General features: G+C 45.1%; 1 protein-coding gene across 6 annotated transcripts in view; it reads left to right on the top strand.

Annotated features, from left to right (window-relative positions):
- Nucleotides 1-17,946, top strand: part of FAT3 (FAT atypical cadherin 3) — a 1,069,235-nt gene that overhangs the window by 1,009,534 nt on the left and 41,755 nt on the right. For all 6 annotated transcript variants that reach the window (XM_069639361.1, XM_069639365.1, XM_069639363.1 and 3 more), the window contains 3 exons: nucleotides 4,553-4,706; nucleotides 5,015-5,670; nucleotides 10,074-10,193. In XM_069639361.1, the coding sequence (XP_069495462.1) occupies nucleotides 4,553-4,706; nucleotides 5,015-5,670; nucleotides 10,074-10,193 (930 nt within the window). The remainder of the gene's footprint in view (nucleotides 1-4,552; nucleotides 4,707-5,014; nucleotides 5,671-10,073; nucleotides 10,194-17,946) is intronic.

Here is a 17,946-nt window from a genome sequence, read left to right as displayed (position 1 = left end):
GGTGGCGTTGGGCGTAAGGGTGTGTTTATCAGATTTGGGTGGTGGCAGGGGAAGGGTGGCGGGGGCAGCATTATGAGCGGGCGCAGCAGGAATCGTGGGCGCAGTAGAGGTGGCAGGGGCACATAGGCTAACATGAGCAGCAACAATTGTGGGCGCAGTAGAGGTGGCAGGGGCACATAGGCTAACATGAGCATGAACAATCGTGGGCGCAGTAGAGGTGGCAGGAGCACATAGGCTAACATCATGAGCAGCAACAATCATGGGCGCAATAGAGGTAGCAGGGGCACATAGGCTAACATCATGAGCAGCAACAATCATGGGCGCAATAGAGGTAGCAGGGGCACATAGGCTAACATCATGAGCAGCAACAATCATGGGCGCAATAGAGGTAGCAGGGGCACATAGGCTAACATCATGAGCAGCAACAATCATGGGCGCAATAGAGGTAGCAGAGGCACATAGGCTGAGCTCAGGAGCAGGCAAAGTGTCCAAGAGAGTGTGCGAGGTACAGGTGTTGGCTGCAAGGTGGCACCTAGCAGGGGGTGTCCGTGTTTTGATTTGGAAGTCCTTATGAAGTCTTGCGAATAAAGGCAGCCCAGACGCACCGAGTGGCGTGTCACAAGAGGAGGAGCAGGTGAGCGTGACAGGACCCTGATGTGAGACGAGGGAGCGAACGAGTCGCTGGTGGGCATCATGGCGGATACATTTAGTATCCAACAGTATGGGCAGGGTGACAACAGCTTTTGCAGGCATGATGGGGGTAAGGGGGCAAGAGATACTTGGAGCTGAGCTGGCACAGGGTGTCTCGTAGCCTTGCATTACGGCAGTGCAGGGTGGGCGAGTAGTAGTGATGCACGGTGGGCGAGGTGCGCAAGCGGAGGCGTGCATTTCTGGCAGCAACTGGGGGTATGCAGTGGGGAGTTGCATGTACAGGGCAGTGCTTCTCACCCTTACCTTCTGGGAGCGGGCGCGTCGTGACATCACGTCGACGTCGAGCAGCAGAGAGCTGCTGAGAGGGAGCCTGGCCTTTTCTGATGGCCTTCTCTGTGTGGCCTTGCCTCGCGGCGCACCTCCCCTCCATTTAAAGCAGGAGAGGAGGGCTTGCGGAGGTGTGGGGCCGAATCAGGTCACGTGCTGGCGATTTGTGTATCGGTCACCTTGGCAATGTAGGTGGTGGCCATTTTAGCTTCGGTGGAGCCCTCGTGGCTCGCGATGGATGCAGTCTTCGGATGTAAGCACTCCAGTGCTGGACGGGCATTCGGATCAGCTGATTGTGGAGTCAGCTGTTGGTTCCCTCGCAGCGGAGCTGTTGAGAGGGAGCCTGGCCTTTTCTGATGGCCTTCTCTGTGCGGCTTTATAACGTAACATATCGGATTCCGACTTTTCACATTGTTTTCAATGTTTTGCAATTACTTTAAAATGACCGACTTTACAAGCTGGTACAATCTACACTCTTGCTAAATTGCATTTCTAATGCTACTTGCACCTGTCCAACCTGTGGCTCCAAATCAGTCTGTTTTTATGTCCATTTTCATTTCTGAGTGCTACTAAATGCACCTAATTCTTGGAAAACAGTCCCCCCGTGAGCTCTTGAGTAGCCTCATTTCGTAATCCAGTAGTGTCTTAAATCTATTTACGGATAGCAAATGTATTAAATGTTTTCGTCCTTCTTAATACACGTACTAAAATTATAATCGACCAATATCGTCCCTACTGTCGCTATGAGGTGGGAAAACGCTGCCCTCCTATTGCTTCATGGACCCTGTTCCTCAAGAAGTCAAATCGTCATCATTCTGTTTCATAATCTGGACCTACGGCTGTTCCCCAATCCAAACTAATTCAAGTCATCCTCAAATCACCAGCCACAGATTCTAAACCTTCTTCTGATTTCATTGCTCATCATAACCAGTGTATGTCGTCGTTTCATCGTCAGGGATTTTTACAAAGTATTTATTTTTGATGTATTTTCATCGAAAAAACTATTTGAAATATCTGTGGGGTGGGGTAAAGGGTAACAAGGAGTCGATAGGGGGCTGGAGTAGGGTTTACTCTATAGGGAAGGGGGAACCCCCAATTATAAAAAAAGTTTCAAAAGAAAATAATTCAAAAAAAGACATCATTTTTTTTTTGATGAAGCGACAAAGAACCATAAGCAGATACAGGTTCTATCTGTTCATTGGAGAAAAACTCCATCGATTAGCTACTGTAGACTTAGTGCCCGATTCATGAAATATTTGCCTGGTACTAAGTGAATTTCCGCTGCTGAAAAGTGACTTTGCACTGCCGACTCGAACCCTAATTCATGGAACCGTGTAAACTGCTGTGCAAAGTCCGGGCAAAATCATTTTCTACTGCAAAAATGACTGCCCTGACTTTGCTCAGACTTTGCATGGCAAAAATACATTTTGCACGGTTCCATGAATTAGGGTTTGTGTCGGAAGTGCAAAGTCCCCTTTCAGCAGTGCAAATTCACTTTGTACCGGGCAAATATTCCATGAATCGGGCCCCAAATCTTCTTTACCACTCTTTTTCAATCTTACAACATCAACAAATGGAGTCATTCTGCTGTTTCCAAACCCCACGACATTAACGTCGTAAGTGATATTGTCAGCCGTGACTCCAACCTCCTTGTTGCCTCACTTATTTTACTTCAACATATGTATTTTAATTTCCTTGATGTGCTTTTCATGAATTCTAATCCACACGTGCAAATCAAGTCACTCACTGCAAAGTGAGACTTGCAGTTTAAAAGATCGACAAAAGCTTCCATCCATTTTACTGGTGGTTCTGCAAAATAAAATATGACATTCCTTCTGCAGACACAAATCTAGGGCAGAACTGGTACTCAATGTCTGTGTTTTGTACCTGGCCGTCATGCTCTTCATATGCTGTGATGGGCCTGACTAGTTTGCAAATCCTGAGAGAGGTCTACACGCTGGTACTGTGATGTGCATGGAAAATTTGCATCTACTGTGACAACCCACATCAAATGTGTTTATTTGGATAGGTCTACATGCTCTCATCAATTCAGGAGTTTCACTACAAGGACCTGCTTACTAGGCATATATTGTGAAGCCCCGCATAAGTTATGCATTAGATGTTGCAACAAGAACCTGGTCCAGAGAGATGCTTCAAGGTAGAAGTGTGGGCCTCATGTTGATGAGCTGTAATGAAATGGTCATTGTCCAAAAGGGTGTTTCGTCGGAGTCCGAAGGTGAGTGAACACTGAAGTCACCAATGATATAGAATCTCATCCCAAAACCAGAGAAGGCTGATCCTGTTCTGGCCAGCTAGCGAGCAAAGGCGATGCTTCTGCCCTACAGCCTGGAGTACCTAGACATAAGAAAGCTGCAAGGGTTGTAGGGTATCTGAAATATGTACCTAAGCATCATCCCGCAGCCAGGCAAAGAGATGCAATGAGTGGCCAATCATAACTCCCCCTGTTGTGATTGAGAATCAGCCAGCGCTAGTGGAAGAAAGATGCCCGTAGATCTTCATGCATGAAAAGGCTTCACATTATGTGTCTGTTTTGCAAAAAGGGCAAGGACGCAATTGAACTAAGTATTCATGTCAGGGCCTCATTGAAGAGATGTGACAGAATATCCTGAAAAGAGACCATAATGCAGCGTTTTTAAATGTTAATTTTAAATGTAGTCGAATTTCTGAAAGATTTTACATTTCTGGGTGAAAGGCAATCTTAAAATAATTATTCCACGAAGAACATTTTAATATTTTGCATTTTACACACATCTGTCTGCATACAGTTCGAAGTGTGCTGTTTATTTAGGAATGTTTCATTACTGATTGTGGTCACTGTTGGGAGTCATTCAACAATCACAGCAAACAATCAATGAATGCCTAATAGAGTGGTTGTACTCATGTTAGCGAACACCTGCTCGAAATACACTCGCTCTAACTCAGGGAATGATTAAATGGGATCAGAGTAATGCGTTCTGGAGGCGGGACCTATGTGTGCTTGTACTGTGCTGCTTTCCTCTGTGGTTTAATTTAGTCATAGGCCAACATGCCTGGACTGATGAGTAAGGGTGAATCTTTAATTGGTTTCATACAACTCATGTACAAAAAATGTGTTAGTGGAAGGAATGGACCTGTGCAGTATAATAAACCATTTGGAGTGAACAATACTGTCATTTATTTATTTATTCAAATTTCTGTTACGTGCTATACCTCACTGGGTCTCAGAGCGCAAAAGAGGAGAGTAGAAAGGATAGATTCAGAGGGAAGGGTTAAACCAAATTAAAAAGAAGAATCTTCCCTGATTGCTTAAAGATCATCAGAGAAGAAGATGCTCTTATGTTCCTCGGGAGTGAGTTCCATTCCCTGGGTACCTGAACTTTACAATTTCTACCGCCAAGCTTCTCTCCATTATCATGGTGCCCGTTGATTTTGTGAAGTCCTAAATTCCACATACTTGTTTATTCCTATTATTCTTGCTACATGCATAACTCATTGAATGTTTCCCCCCAGCTATTTAGCTAATCACAGATGTGGCCACAATTGTCCTGACTTTTCTGTTTACTTCCCCGTCCAGGTTATCAGTGTAGTTGCCCTTCCCAGTTTCTAGGGAAAAACTGTGAATCAGAGATTACAGCCTGCTTCCCAAACCCATGTCGCAACGGAGGCTCCTGTGATCCCATTGGCAATGCTTTCGTCTGCAACTGCAGAAGTGGACTCCGAGGAATCACGTAAGAGATTGTCCAGCGATGAGAACACAAATCTTGGGAATGAATGATTAATGAAAGTGAAATAATCCAGTCAGTCTTTAATTGTGGTGGTTGGGCTTGAACAACAAATGTGTTCTTTAACCTGCACTTAACAATGCTGTAGTTTGTTAATGGAATGCATGATGACAGTTCTGGAGACTTTGGGGGGGGTGGATGGGGAGAAGCTGAGGGACTTGCAATAGTATACATATCAAAAGCTAGTGAGAAAACAAAGTATGCTGTATTCATTGGTTATGTTTGTGCCTAAAACCATTCCTTGTTCCCTGCAGTTGTGAGGAGGACATCAACGAATGCGAGAGGGAAGAATGTGAAAATGGCGGAATATGTGTCAATGTTTTTGGTTCATTCTTATGTAATTGCACTGCTGGATTTGTTGGACAGCACTGTGGCCTACGTCCCGTGGTGGTACCCAACATTCAAGCTGGACATTCCTACGTTGGGAAGGAAGAATTGATAGGAATTGCAGTGGTTCTATTTGTCATTTTCGTCTTGATCATCCTGTTCATAGTCTTCCGCAAAAAAGTGTTCCGGAAAAACTACTCGCGCAACAACATCACGCTTGTTCAGGATCCAGCTACTGCAGCCCTGCTTAACAAAACCAATGGAATTCAGTTCAAGAACCTGAGGAACAGTAGCGACAGTCGAAACATCTATCAAGAAGTCGGGCCACCACAAGTTCCTGTGAGACCAATGGCCTACACGCCCTGTTTCCAAAGTGACTCCAGGAGCAATTTGGATAAAATGGTGGATGGACTGGGAGCGGAGCATCAGGAAATGACCACTTTTCACCCAGAGTCTCCTCGGATATTGACAGCGAGGCGGGGTGTGGTTGTGTGCAGCGTGGCTCCTAATTTGCCTGCGGTTTCTCCATGCCGCTCTGACTGTGACTCCCTCAGAAAAAATGCCTGGGATGCGGGAAAAGAGAGTAAGTATATCTACATGATCACTTTGACTATAGAGCTGATGCAGAATAGACTGAGTGAGTAAATCATTTATTGTGAGACATGTTTCACACTTGCCTTCTCATAGATTCCATTCTTAGTTTCCGGTCCCATTGTTGATTGGATAACACTAAAATATTTTCAGAGTAGAAATTATGAGTTTCATTGAATAAAAGTGAGCATTTAGACTTATGATCAACGGCTAGGTCTTAGGTTAGAGGGCTCAATTGCCAAGCGGCGTCCTAGCACTCTGCACACCAGATAAGATATTGGGCCTCATTACGATACTGGCAGTCCGGGAACTATGGTACCTGTAAGCATGCCGGTACCGTAATTCCCGGACCGCCATACTACGAGCTGTGCTCGCGGGGTGCCTGTCAACCCGCCAGGTTTTTCCTGGTGGGCGGACCGGCACCCGCGAGCACAGGAGGTCAGATGCACTGGCAGCACTCGATATGCGCCGGTGGATCCGACGTCCCCATTCCCATTCCGCCCTATGGAGCCGAATGTGGATGGGGAGTCCCTTGTTTCCGGCACCCGCAAATGGGCAATTACCAGGTACGCCAAACACGGCATGACCCGGTTCATGCCCATTCGCGGGTGCTGGACAAAATGCAACTCAGGTGGCAGCCATGTCGGTTTTAGTGGCACGGCTACCGCCAGAGTTGTAATGAGGCCCATTGTCACAATCTCTGATGTCTTGCAAGAGGGAACGACACAGATTTGTATTGAGGACAGAAAAGGAACTGTTGCACAGTCTCAATCTCTTAGACCGTGTCACCAATAGTAATTTATAAAAAGGAAATGCAAGGGGAAGAATGTGTTGCCTTGATGAGCAGGGCACATGTGCAAGGTGCAAAGCCTTGGCCACCAGGTGTAAAGAGAAATACATTCCTTGTTGACTTTTAGTGCAGTTTATGTTATTGCTGTTGATTCCACAGATGGCTCATTTGAGTTGCCACCGTAGGCCGTGCAGGTTCGTGGTGTTGTCGGACTCCTCCTTTCAGCCCCCACATGACTGCGAATATGGATGATGATTGAAGCCCAAACATGTAGATGCGATTTTCCTACTCAGGAAGGATCCTTAAAGAATATTTACACTGTTTAGCAAATCAGCACTGTACTAAAAGTCAACAAGGGATTTCTCGCTAAACATTTTAGCAAAGGGTTCTCAACTAGCGGGAGTGCATTCCTTTGTACATTTTGCACCTTGGACTTGCTTTTTACAATTGTTGCATTTGGCCAACACATGTGTCAGGCAGCAACCGTACCTTATTTGAAACAGTCTGTGCGGTGTAGCCCCGTTTGGATTTGGTGTTACCTTGAGCAGTTTGCCATCCTAGAACCTCACTTTACAGACTGTTGGATGGAGCAGAATCAGATCAAGAAAGCTTTGATTATCTCAACATTACTAACCATTTGAATGAAGAACTTGTCCTTTGCTACTCAACTGTTATCTGGAAGCCAACACTCTGGAGAGACTGAGAGAGAGAGAGAGAGAGAGAGAGACAGTCGGAGACAGAGAGTATGAGATAGAGACAGAGACAAAGAGTAGGAGAGAGAGAGACAGACAGAGAATGGGAGAGAGACAGAGACCGAGAGTGGATAGAGAGACAGAGAGTGAGAGATAGAGACAGACAGAGACAGAGAGTCGGATAGCAAGACAGACGGAGAGTGGGTGAGAGAGACAGACAGAGACAGTGTGGGAGAGAGAGAGAGACAGACAGATACAGAGAATGAGAGAGAGAGAGAGAGAGAGAGAGAGAGACAGGGTTCAGAGAGTGGGAGAGAGAGACAGTCAAAGACAGAGAGTGGGAGAAAGAGACAGAGATAAAGATTGGGAGAGAGACAGAGCGTGGGATAGAGAGACAGAGAGTGAGAGAGAGAGACAGACAGAGACAGAGAGTGGGAGAGCAAGACAGACGGAGAGTGGGAGAGAGAGAGACAGACAGAGACAGTGTGGGAGAGAGAGAGACAAACAGATACAGAGAATGAGAGAGAGAGAGACAGACAGGGTTCAGAGAGTGGGAGAGAGAGACAGTCAGAGACAGAGAGTGGGAGAAAGAGACAGAGATAAAGAGTGGGAGAGAGACAGAGCGTGGGATAGAGAGACAGAGAGTGAGAGAGAGAGAGACAGACAGAGACAGAGAGTGGGAGAGCAAGACAGACGGAGAGTGGGAGAGAGAGACAGACAGAGACAGTGTGGGAGAGAGAGAGACAAACAGATACAGAGAATGAGAGAGAGAGACAGACAGGGTTCAGAGAGTGGGAGAGAGAGACAGTCAGAGACAGAGAGTGGGAGAGAGAGATTGAACATGTCGTTAACTTTGTCATTTGGGCTCCAGCACTGTACATATTCCACTCCTTTCTAAAGAAATAATATGGCATACAATGGCACAAGGGGAGTACGATATAGTGGTGTGTAAATGCCACCTCTCACTACCTGATCATTAAAAGCAATACAGATAAGATGAGACTGGTAATCCAACTCACCAAAAGAAATTTGGTTTTGTATCATAATATGTATTACACTTGGAAATGTGTAATGTTCAAGCTAACATCAAAATAGTTTCGTTACGACACTGAAATGGACTTAATTCATTGGGATGTTGAGAAAATCACGCCAGGTCATCTGACAGTTCAGTGAAAGATCCCCATTGAGTTGTACTATTCCCTCCTTCTGGGATCCTCTGTAACTAGAAGCAGGGAGCGGCCGCTGGGGCCCACATATGGAACACCTCCCTGACCATACACAGGATAGGATAAAAGGGACACGCATCACACCACAATGCACGCAAAAGACTAATTATGAAACCATGGTGTTATGTAGCACCACAGGCAAGAATTCTCCCCCTTCTTAGCATTGTTGGAATAACTTCTTGTTACCTAATTCAATGGTTTGCAATTGATGGTCCTTTGAAGAATGTTAGGCTGAATCAGTCCTGACAGCATTTCAACTTAAAGCTGCAGGCTGGTCCCCAATCGCGATACGTGTTTTAATAGACTTCGACCAAAGTGAGAAAAAAAACACATAGAACCAGCCCCATGCCAGGGATGAGCGCTTAACTGAGGAGCCATCCCCTCTGACAAGGCACTGCCTCTGACAGCCACTTTACTGGTATGGCAAATACCAACACTATTACGAACCTTTTCCTCAAGCCCTCAATCCATTGCACTTGTGTGTTGTGTACCTTTGAGTCATCTCCCAACGAAATGATTGCTGCTCTCTGATTGTTTTTCAATGGCTTAAAAATTGTCCGCTGTTCATGCCGGCAAGCCTGCATCAGAACAATTCTCAGGCTCTTGAGTTAGCTTATGGATGGAATAAATGCTGTACATCAATAGACAAGTCTTTCACTGGGCGGTGTTGATGAGCCTCCATTTGTGAGGTCTGCCCATAGTCAACAAATGCCATATCATATCAACAGAGGAGCAGAGGAACACCTCGGGCTCTGTGTTTCCATTCCACATAGCAGGTTTAAATCCAAGTCACCCATTTCTCAGGGGACTCACGCATATGTGCAGTATCCCAAACACCCACCCTCTCCCATTACACTTACAAATCTAGGTGCAACTAATCACTAGTGTTGGTCTTACAATTTACACTGGTGGTACTACCGGGTGTGTGTGTATATATATATATGTGTATATATATACATTTAGACTGTTTTCCTTACAGTCAAAGTGAGAGGCACTCCCCCGTTCTTTGAAGAATCACCAGGAAACCAGTTTCTATGGAAAAATATCCTCTTTATTTAGCAGGCCATGCACAACACATGACTGTCAGTAAAAAACACCTAAATCGTGGTGCTCCATAAGGTACGGCCACATACGACGTGATAGGTTATTTATAAGGCGCTTAATACCCAGAAATTTCTAAGCGCAGACCCGGGGATCGAACCCATGGTGCACTGTGTCGTCTTGCTTCCAAGGTGAGCACGTTGCCCCTTAGCACGATGCTAACTGTCTGCACTGGTGCAAAGTGGCTTTGCACTGCCAACAAACACCTCGATTCACAGAGCGGTGCAAAGTGTATTTCTGCAGTGCAAAGTGACTTTGCACTGACGTTGCACTGATGCAAAGCCACTTTGCACTGAAAAAATACCTTTTGAATCGCTCTTTGAATCATGGTGTTTGTTGGCAGAGCAAAGTCACCTTGCACCGCGCTGAACATTTAATAAATCACGCCCTAAGAGTTCCGTCTCCTGCTTGGAAAATGTCTTACTGTGTAACTTGCTTTTTTTTTTCTTTTTATGTAACCTGACTGTAAATCTACCTCTAGAAATACTGACCAAGGATAGCAGTATTTTGGCAAGCAGTGAGGAGTGGTCGCGCGGCAGCGGAAATTGAAGTGCTGACTGCCTCTCTGTCTTCTCTGCTCCCTCAGGCAAAGGCGTCGTCGATGCAGCGGAAGAGATGATGACCTGCTTTGCCGGAAGCAATAGAGGCAGCAACTCCGAAGTGCAGTCCCTCAGCTCCTTCCAGTCGGACTCGGGCGATGACAATGGTGAGGAAATGATGCGCACGAATAATGCTCTCCATATTTCTGATGTTTCCCCTCGGCATTCACATGGAATAGCTAACACATTTCCCCCCTCTTCCAAATGGACCGAGCAATCCCTACTGGATTGGCCCAGGACAGCAGGCAGCTCGATTAATAATTCACCAAGCCTTTGGTTGCTCGTCCTTGCGGTATTCGGGCCCTGTCTGAGATGCAGTGAAGAGAATTGACGCCTTTTCTTCCGGGTGCAGAATTGTTATGTCGTTGCTTGTTGAAACATGTTGGGACTGTGGCCAAGACGCAACTATCTAGGAGTGCTTATGAGGCGTCAGACGGGCAAAGGTTAAACACTATGTTTAGTGTCTTTCGTTAATCAGCTTTTTGCTAGAACGGGCACACCCCCACTTAAAACTTAAGTCCCCTTCCGCATCAGGACATCCCTCTGAACAGGTACACGGTATGAACATGACTTTCGCATCACTTAGCTATGCAGAATACCCAGCCACCTTCTGACTGGAACTCCACTGTAGCGAACTTCCCTGCAAACCTTGCAAGAAGTTTTGTTTCTCCGCATGCCACCCCAGTCCTAGAGTAGTCTACTTTGACAGTACCAATGCGTTCCTGGATTCAGTGGCAGGCAGGGGGCATTCCCGTGCACAGGGGTGGTCTGGCCTGTAGGGAACTCTGGAGATTTCCCAGTAGGCCTTAGCAACCTGGGCCTCTTTAGTGTTGTAATCTATTTTATTTCCAAATGTTCTCATAGGAAAAGGCTTGGGCTTGCTGAAAATATGTACTATGGGGCCACTTTGAACATTATTTCCAGGGCCTCTTTTGGTTCCCAGTCCAGCCCTGCCTGTGCGGCGTTGACTGGCCCCTCCGTGCAGCCTTTTATCACTTGCCCTCCCAGACCTCATATTACAGGTTATTAAGTGATGGCTTAGCCAGCCGTGCCATTTAAGATCCCCGGGGCTGCCGGTCTGTGGATAGGGAAGGCTAGGGAACCATTTACAGGCAAAGCGGGAAATCAGTGTTTGCTTCACAAGGTACAGGCGGCTGCAGAAATACCCGCCGAGAAGGCCTTCCTCGGTGGCTCTTCAGAGCTCAGAAGTGCTCTCTAGTAATTGGGGGAAAGGCACTTGTCGTGGAGAGCTCTCGCGACTCCCGCTCTTCAGCTGAGAACCCCTTGTGCAGGAGGAGAGGGTCGCACAGAAATTGCTTTGTTGAAATTATAAGTGGCTTCCTGGTGTTTCAGGTTTTTCGCTTTTCCCGCGAATTCACTTAACCTTCTTTTCATTAGCATGTTGGAAATATAATTGCTGTGATATAATGTTTGCGCCGCTTTCCTCCTGGTCTGTGTTCCCTCCCTGTTTCCTGCGGGATTGCATGAGTCACACAGCACATTTGGAGTGGTGAAATGCAAGGAGCATTCACGTTGTCACTGGCAATGGCAGCCCGCTGTAATCTTGAATTTATGAATGAGCGCATGCTACCGTGCCTTTCTGGCTGGGTGTTCTGCTTCAGATATTGAAGTATCAAGCCAGTACTGTGTCCATCTAAACTTTTAGTAGGTGAGCAAAACCAATCAAAGCGGGAGGACATCGTTATCCCATGTGGACGTGATTGGCCTGATTCACAAAGATGTGCACAAGAGCACACTGGGAGATGCCGTGAGCATGTGAGATTTACTCCCCGCTCCCATGTGCCTGATTCCCAAAGCATACAACTACAGCCCACCTGAAGGTTCCTTGCACATCTGGGACATCTCTTGTATGAATCACATTTGAACATCACCATTTCAGTGCCTGAGTTGCTACGCTTTGATGTGGAGTCCTGGGTTCAAATCCTGGCACCGCAACTTGAGCAAAACAGATGTGTGGATCTAGGTTTACCGCTTTGTGGCCGTGTTTTGTGTTTGTAACGTGTGTATGCGTATATGTGTTACTGTGTGTAAAATACATCAGGTGTTGTTGTCATAGTTAGATGTCCCGAGATAACATGCTGCTCCTTTATGCAAAATCTGTGGGCAACAATGACATATCTAAGCAATCATTTAAAAGCAAATAGTGTTGGCTTTTCGGCGGGGTTGGGATACGTACATTGCCACAGGAACGGTCATACTGCGGTGAATTACCGGGTCATAAGATTGCAACCGCTGTAAAATGCTGTGCGTACCTGAGCATAGGAGAGCAGAGACAGACAGATGCCTGTCTAATACTTATACACAAGACAAAACCGTTGGCTTTACAAATGCTTGTTCCTAACAGGTATTCAGTGCTTAAAAAGCAACCTGCTGAAGACTTTATTACACCAGTAGTACCTTTACAGTTTCCATTAAGCCATTCACTCTCAGAAGACTGCTTAGAAATAATGGTTTTCAGGCCTTTACATTTCAGAGTCTGATGGTACTGCTTGATAGAGCTGGTGCCTGGAGATCCGAGCAGGATGTTTTTGTCAGGGGCAGGTAGTTGGTGTGAATGTATTAGCGTGGCCATGGGCAGTCAATACACGAGTAAATAACCAACACACACCAACAAGCTGTATGTCCCTCCGTACGTCTCATTTCCCTCGCCAATGCAGGAGTTTTTGGCTTGTACATTGCGCAGATTCCTAGCCAAAACTAAAAAATGAAAAGGTCACTTTTGACTAATCCATACATCCTGTGGATTAACTTGTCAATTGACCACAGAACATTTGGTGGTCCTGTTGAGCTGTAGGGCTTACGCATCACCTTACATGCAGCTCTAATCATGGGCACCTTGAACTATCCCAAAGTCATTGGGAAGCTGGGAAGAATACATGTCTCAAGGGATATACATTTTGGAACAGAACCGTATGCAGTGGTCGAAGTGTACGAAAGGAAGTAGTGGAACTATGTTCCCTACTGGCCTGCACCCACTCCCCACAAACCCCATCACCACGTCCCCTCCCACACACAATAAACACCCCCCAAACACTCACACCTGCTGTTTAAGAGAACGTTCAGTGCAGTGCACAGAAAGTGCACGTTTCAACTTCTTCCTACACTTTTATTTTAAAACGAAACCATTCCGGAACGGTTTCTTTTTAAAATAAAAGGATAGGCGCTGTAAAAGGTAATTTAAAAAAGTAGAGGAGCACCGCTCCCGACCGCTCCCGCTCACTTCGACCACTTACCGCATGTAAATGAGAGCATCATTTTGTGTGAATCCAACATCTGTTAATTAGTTACGTGGATACAGTGGGAGATGTACAGAATACACATCTAAAAAGACATTTTAAATACAAATACAGAGTGCTGCATTCAGAAGAGTATTAGTAAAGAAAGTAATAATAGTTACCAAGCAGGACTAAAGTAGTAGTGGCACTGCTCCTAAGAGGAATGTAGGTGAATACAATGCCATTCCATTTTTTTTTTTATTAAACGTAGCATGAGAAGATAACATATAAACTGTGTTCTCCCGCTGGGCTGGCTGCTGCTGCTGCCACAGCAATATTACATGCAATGGTGCTGCCACGATTGGACATACATGGAATAGGGAGGCACTTATCGAGTGTCATGCATGTGTGAGAGGATATTAAAAAAATATAAAAAAACAGGCCAATAGCTAAGGATATCAAAATAAATCAGAAATGATTACGTGAATACTAGCTGCAACTGACATGTAGGGCCAGACTTTCTAAACATTGTCCTTGTTATTCTGCAATCCATATTATCTAAACATTGTTCTGACCATAGCAAAAATGTAGCATACTTTATTGTTTACTCAGGTATGTCATTTCACCAAAATGCCAAAGGTATCGGAAGTGACATCACATGGTTCTAGACTACTGATGACATCAGGGGAAGTGATGTCATTTAACGCCACCCTGAAGTGACATCACGGGAAGCATTGGAACATGGTGTTTCACCCCTTAACAAAACAGGAAGTGGTATCACATACCATTGTTCCTAAGTATACTAGTAAAAATGTGGTTGCAATATCACTGTATTGTGACATACATTTCATACAAGAATGGATTACCATATATATTGTTAATATCAATGTGTATAGGCCCATATTACCAAATTACTGTGAATGCAAGCAGGTATCCATGGCCAAATGATACTGATGTGTTATTATATTGCACTTAAGCACTTTATATAGAACAAATATACACAAAATTTCACCCAACCTGTGTTGGTACTCATGTATCAACCTCAGAAGGATGAAAAGCTGAATTGACCTTGCCTGGATTCGAACCTGCAGATCACTCACACATTGCAGCAGCGAGCGCTCAACCCACTGAGCTATCTTACCAGCTATAGCTATCTTACCGGCTATAGTAAAAGGAGCAATTACATGTATTAACGTTCTCAAAGTCAGAAAGCAAATTACACTCTGTAGTTAACACCATTAAACTGGTAAGTGAGATTTAACAGCAGGCCAGTTCATCTGCAGGTTTGGTGCAAAGTGTTACACTTATGTAACGCCCCCCCCCCTTTTTCAGAGGCCTGAACAAGAAAGCCAGCCACTCCAAAAATAAAGAGCCACATGGCACTGGCCAATGCCCATGAGCTTCAATTTAAAATAAATAAATAAATACTGTTTCTAATTTTTTTTCAGGATAGCCAGGGAGACCACAGGAGTAGTAGGGGAGAGCTCAGGGGTCGCAGGTGTGACCCATGACTCCCCACTGCCACACACCAACAAGGAGCTTTGAAAGCCATTACGAGGTTTATTTTTTTATCACGTTATACACATAAGGTCCGGGCACTATCGACCGTGGTCGAAGTGAGCAGGAGCGGTCGGGAGCGGCGCTCCTATACTTTTTCAAATTACCTTCTACAGCTCCTATACTTTTATTTTTAAAAAGAAACCGTTCCGGAATGGTTTTGTTTTAAAATAAAAGTGTAGGAAGAAGTTGAAACCTTCACTTTCAGTGCACTGCACTGAACGTTCCCTTAAACAGCAGGTGCAAGTGTTTGGGGGGTGTATTGTGTGTGGGATGGGTTGTGGCAATGGGGTTTGTGGGGAGCAGGGGCAGGCCAGCAGGGAACATAGTTCCACTACTTCTTTTCGTACACTTCAACCACTGACTATCGATATAGCCCCCCGCTCCCCAAAGGGGCCGTACAAGGCCAATTTACAAACCCAGTGCAAGGCTTTATGCCAGCTCAGGTGAAATGCCATTTTGCCCTTCCCCCCTTCTATTCAATGGTGTGAGATAAGATATGTGTGGGATCAATATGACATCATCACGTCTATATACTGATCTGCGTAAGGACCACGTTTACCAATAGCTTTTTCTGACATTCCTCTCATATCAGCTGCCGGAATAACACACGTTCGTATAGGCGTGCCTCAATCCATTACCTAAAAGCTGATCAGCCCACCTAAATTACACATCGAACACATTGATGTCGGCGAAGATATATAAATGCAAATATCAAAACATGAACGTGCCTATGTCTGTAAAATCCTTCAGCACAGTTGATATGCTTGCCTGTTGCACAGTATATCTGCTTGTCTGTTGCACAGTATATCTGCTTGCCTGTTGCACAGTATATCTGCTTGTCTGTTGCACAGTATATCTGCTTGCCTGTTGCAAAGCAGATCTGCTCGTCAGAAGGAAGGTTACGTTGTTTACACACAAAGATAACCTTCAGAACCTATAATGACAGTGTTCTGACTGCAAGCGCTTATTTCTAGGTTGGATATAGGACACAGCAGCATATATTATGCATATTCCAATACACACATTGTATTTCTCTCCTGAAGGCAACATGGAGAGAAGGCTATGGGGCAGCGTTCCCCTCAATTAGGCACTAATTACACCTACATTGACTTCCGGTAAACAGCTAATCATGCGCGTCAGCCCAGCGTGAGAACTGGATTTGAACATCCTTGCAGAGAACGAAGAATGACTAAAGCACCTACTGGCCTAGTTGACACAGATGCAAAAAGCAGGTAATTCCCGTCAGATGTGAAAAAGGTGTATAACCGAGCTAGTATAACTAAAACATGCGCACAGAATGGACAGCGGGTGACTTAACAACACAATGCACATCTTGGTGTGACCCTGAATAATAAAGTATGTACAAGCAGACATGGGTGTTAAGTATACTGAACAAATGCACTGCACGTTTATATTAATAACATGTTGAAATTATGGCTAAAGAAGTTACAAGTCCACCAAGATGGATCAACACAACAAGGACAAGGACACTGTCTTCAGTTTGCTCCTCGAAATGTTGTTTTTGGTTGCCAAACGAGTATGAAAATGTTACATGCTACGTTTCTGATGTGTGAACACGAAATCATCCCAAAATCACACTGCACAATTGACTCAAATCGTATTATATTGCTTTAATAAAAATATTAGGTGTCTAGGTAGCACATCATACCGCATGCCTCCGATTTTCGAGTGTGCGTATGACAGCTTGTTACTAACCACACACCCAACACTTACTTTGCTGCAAGCAAATAGCAGCTTGTTAATAACCACACACCGACCACATACTCTGCTGCAAACAAATAACAGCTTGTTAATAACCACACACCCACCACATAGTCTGCTGCAAGCAAATAGCAGCTTGTTAATAACCACACACCCACCACATACTCTGCTGCAAGCAAATAGCAGCTTGCAAATAACCACACACTGACCACATACACTGCTGCAAGCAATAGCAGCTTGTTAATAACCACACACCCACCACATACTCTGCTGCAAGCAAATAGCAGCTTGCAAATAACCACACACTGCTGCAAGCAATAGCAGCTTGTTAATAACCACACACCCACCACATACTCTGCTGAAAGCAAATAGCAGCTTGTTAATAACCACACACCGACCACATACTCTGCTGCAAGCAAATAGCAGCTTGCAAATAACCACACACCGACCACATACACTGCTGCAAGCAATAGCAGCTTGTTAATAACCACACACCAACTGCATACTCTGGTGCAAGCAAATAGCAGCTTGTAAATAACCACACACCGACCACATACACTGCTGCAAGCAATAGCAGCTTGTTAATAACCGCACACCCACCACATACTCTGCTGCAAGCAAATATCAGCTTGTTAATAACCACACACCCACCAGAAACTCTGCTGGAAGCAAATAGCAGCTTGTTAATAACCACACACCGACCACATACTCTGCTGCAAGCAAATAGCAGCTTACAAATAACCACAAACCGGCCGCATACACTGCTGCAAGCAATAGCAGCTTGTTAATAACCACACACCAACTGCATACTCTGGTGCAAGCAAATAGCAGCTTGTTAATAACCACACACCAACCACATACTCTGCTGCAAGCAAATAACAGCCTGATAATAACCACACCCCCCCACTTACTATGCTGCAAGCAAATAGCAGCTTGATAATCACCACACACCCACCACTTACTATGCTACAAGCAGACAGTGCTTTGGTAATAACCACACACCCACCCTTACTATGCTGCAAGTAAACAGCAGTTTGTTAATAAACACACACCCACCTCTTACTATGCAGCATGAAAATAGCAGCTTAGTAATCACTTCACACCAACCACATACACATAGCCGCTCACTAATCACCCAACACCCACCAAATACTATGCAACAAGCAAATAGCAGCTTCTTAATAACCACACACACCTCTTACTATGCTGCAAGCAAACATCAGCTCAGTAATGACTTCACATTGACACTTGCAAGGCTGCATGAGGGTAAAAGGCGAGGAGAATATCATGGATCTCCACTAAAGAAAGGTGTAGAAAAAGACAGTTCAAGTCATTAGATGGA

This window comes from Ambystoma mexicanum, chromosome 7q (assembly GCF_040938575.1).
Source record: "Ambystoma mexicanum isolate Mex_15411 chromosome 7q, UKY_AmexF1_1, whole genome shotgun sequence".
Lineage (NCBI taxonomy): Eukaryota > Metazoa > Chordata > Amphibia > Caudata > Ambystomatidae > Ambystoma > Ambystoma mexicanum.
This window is presented reverse-complemented; position numbering and strand designations above follow the sequence as displayed.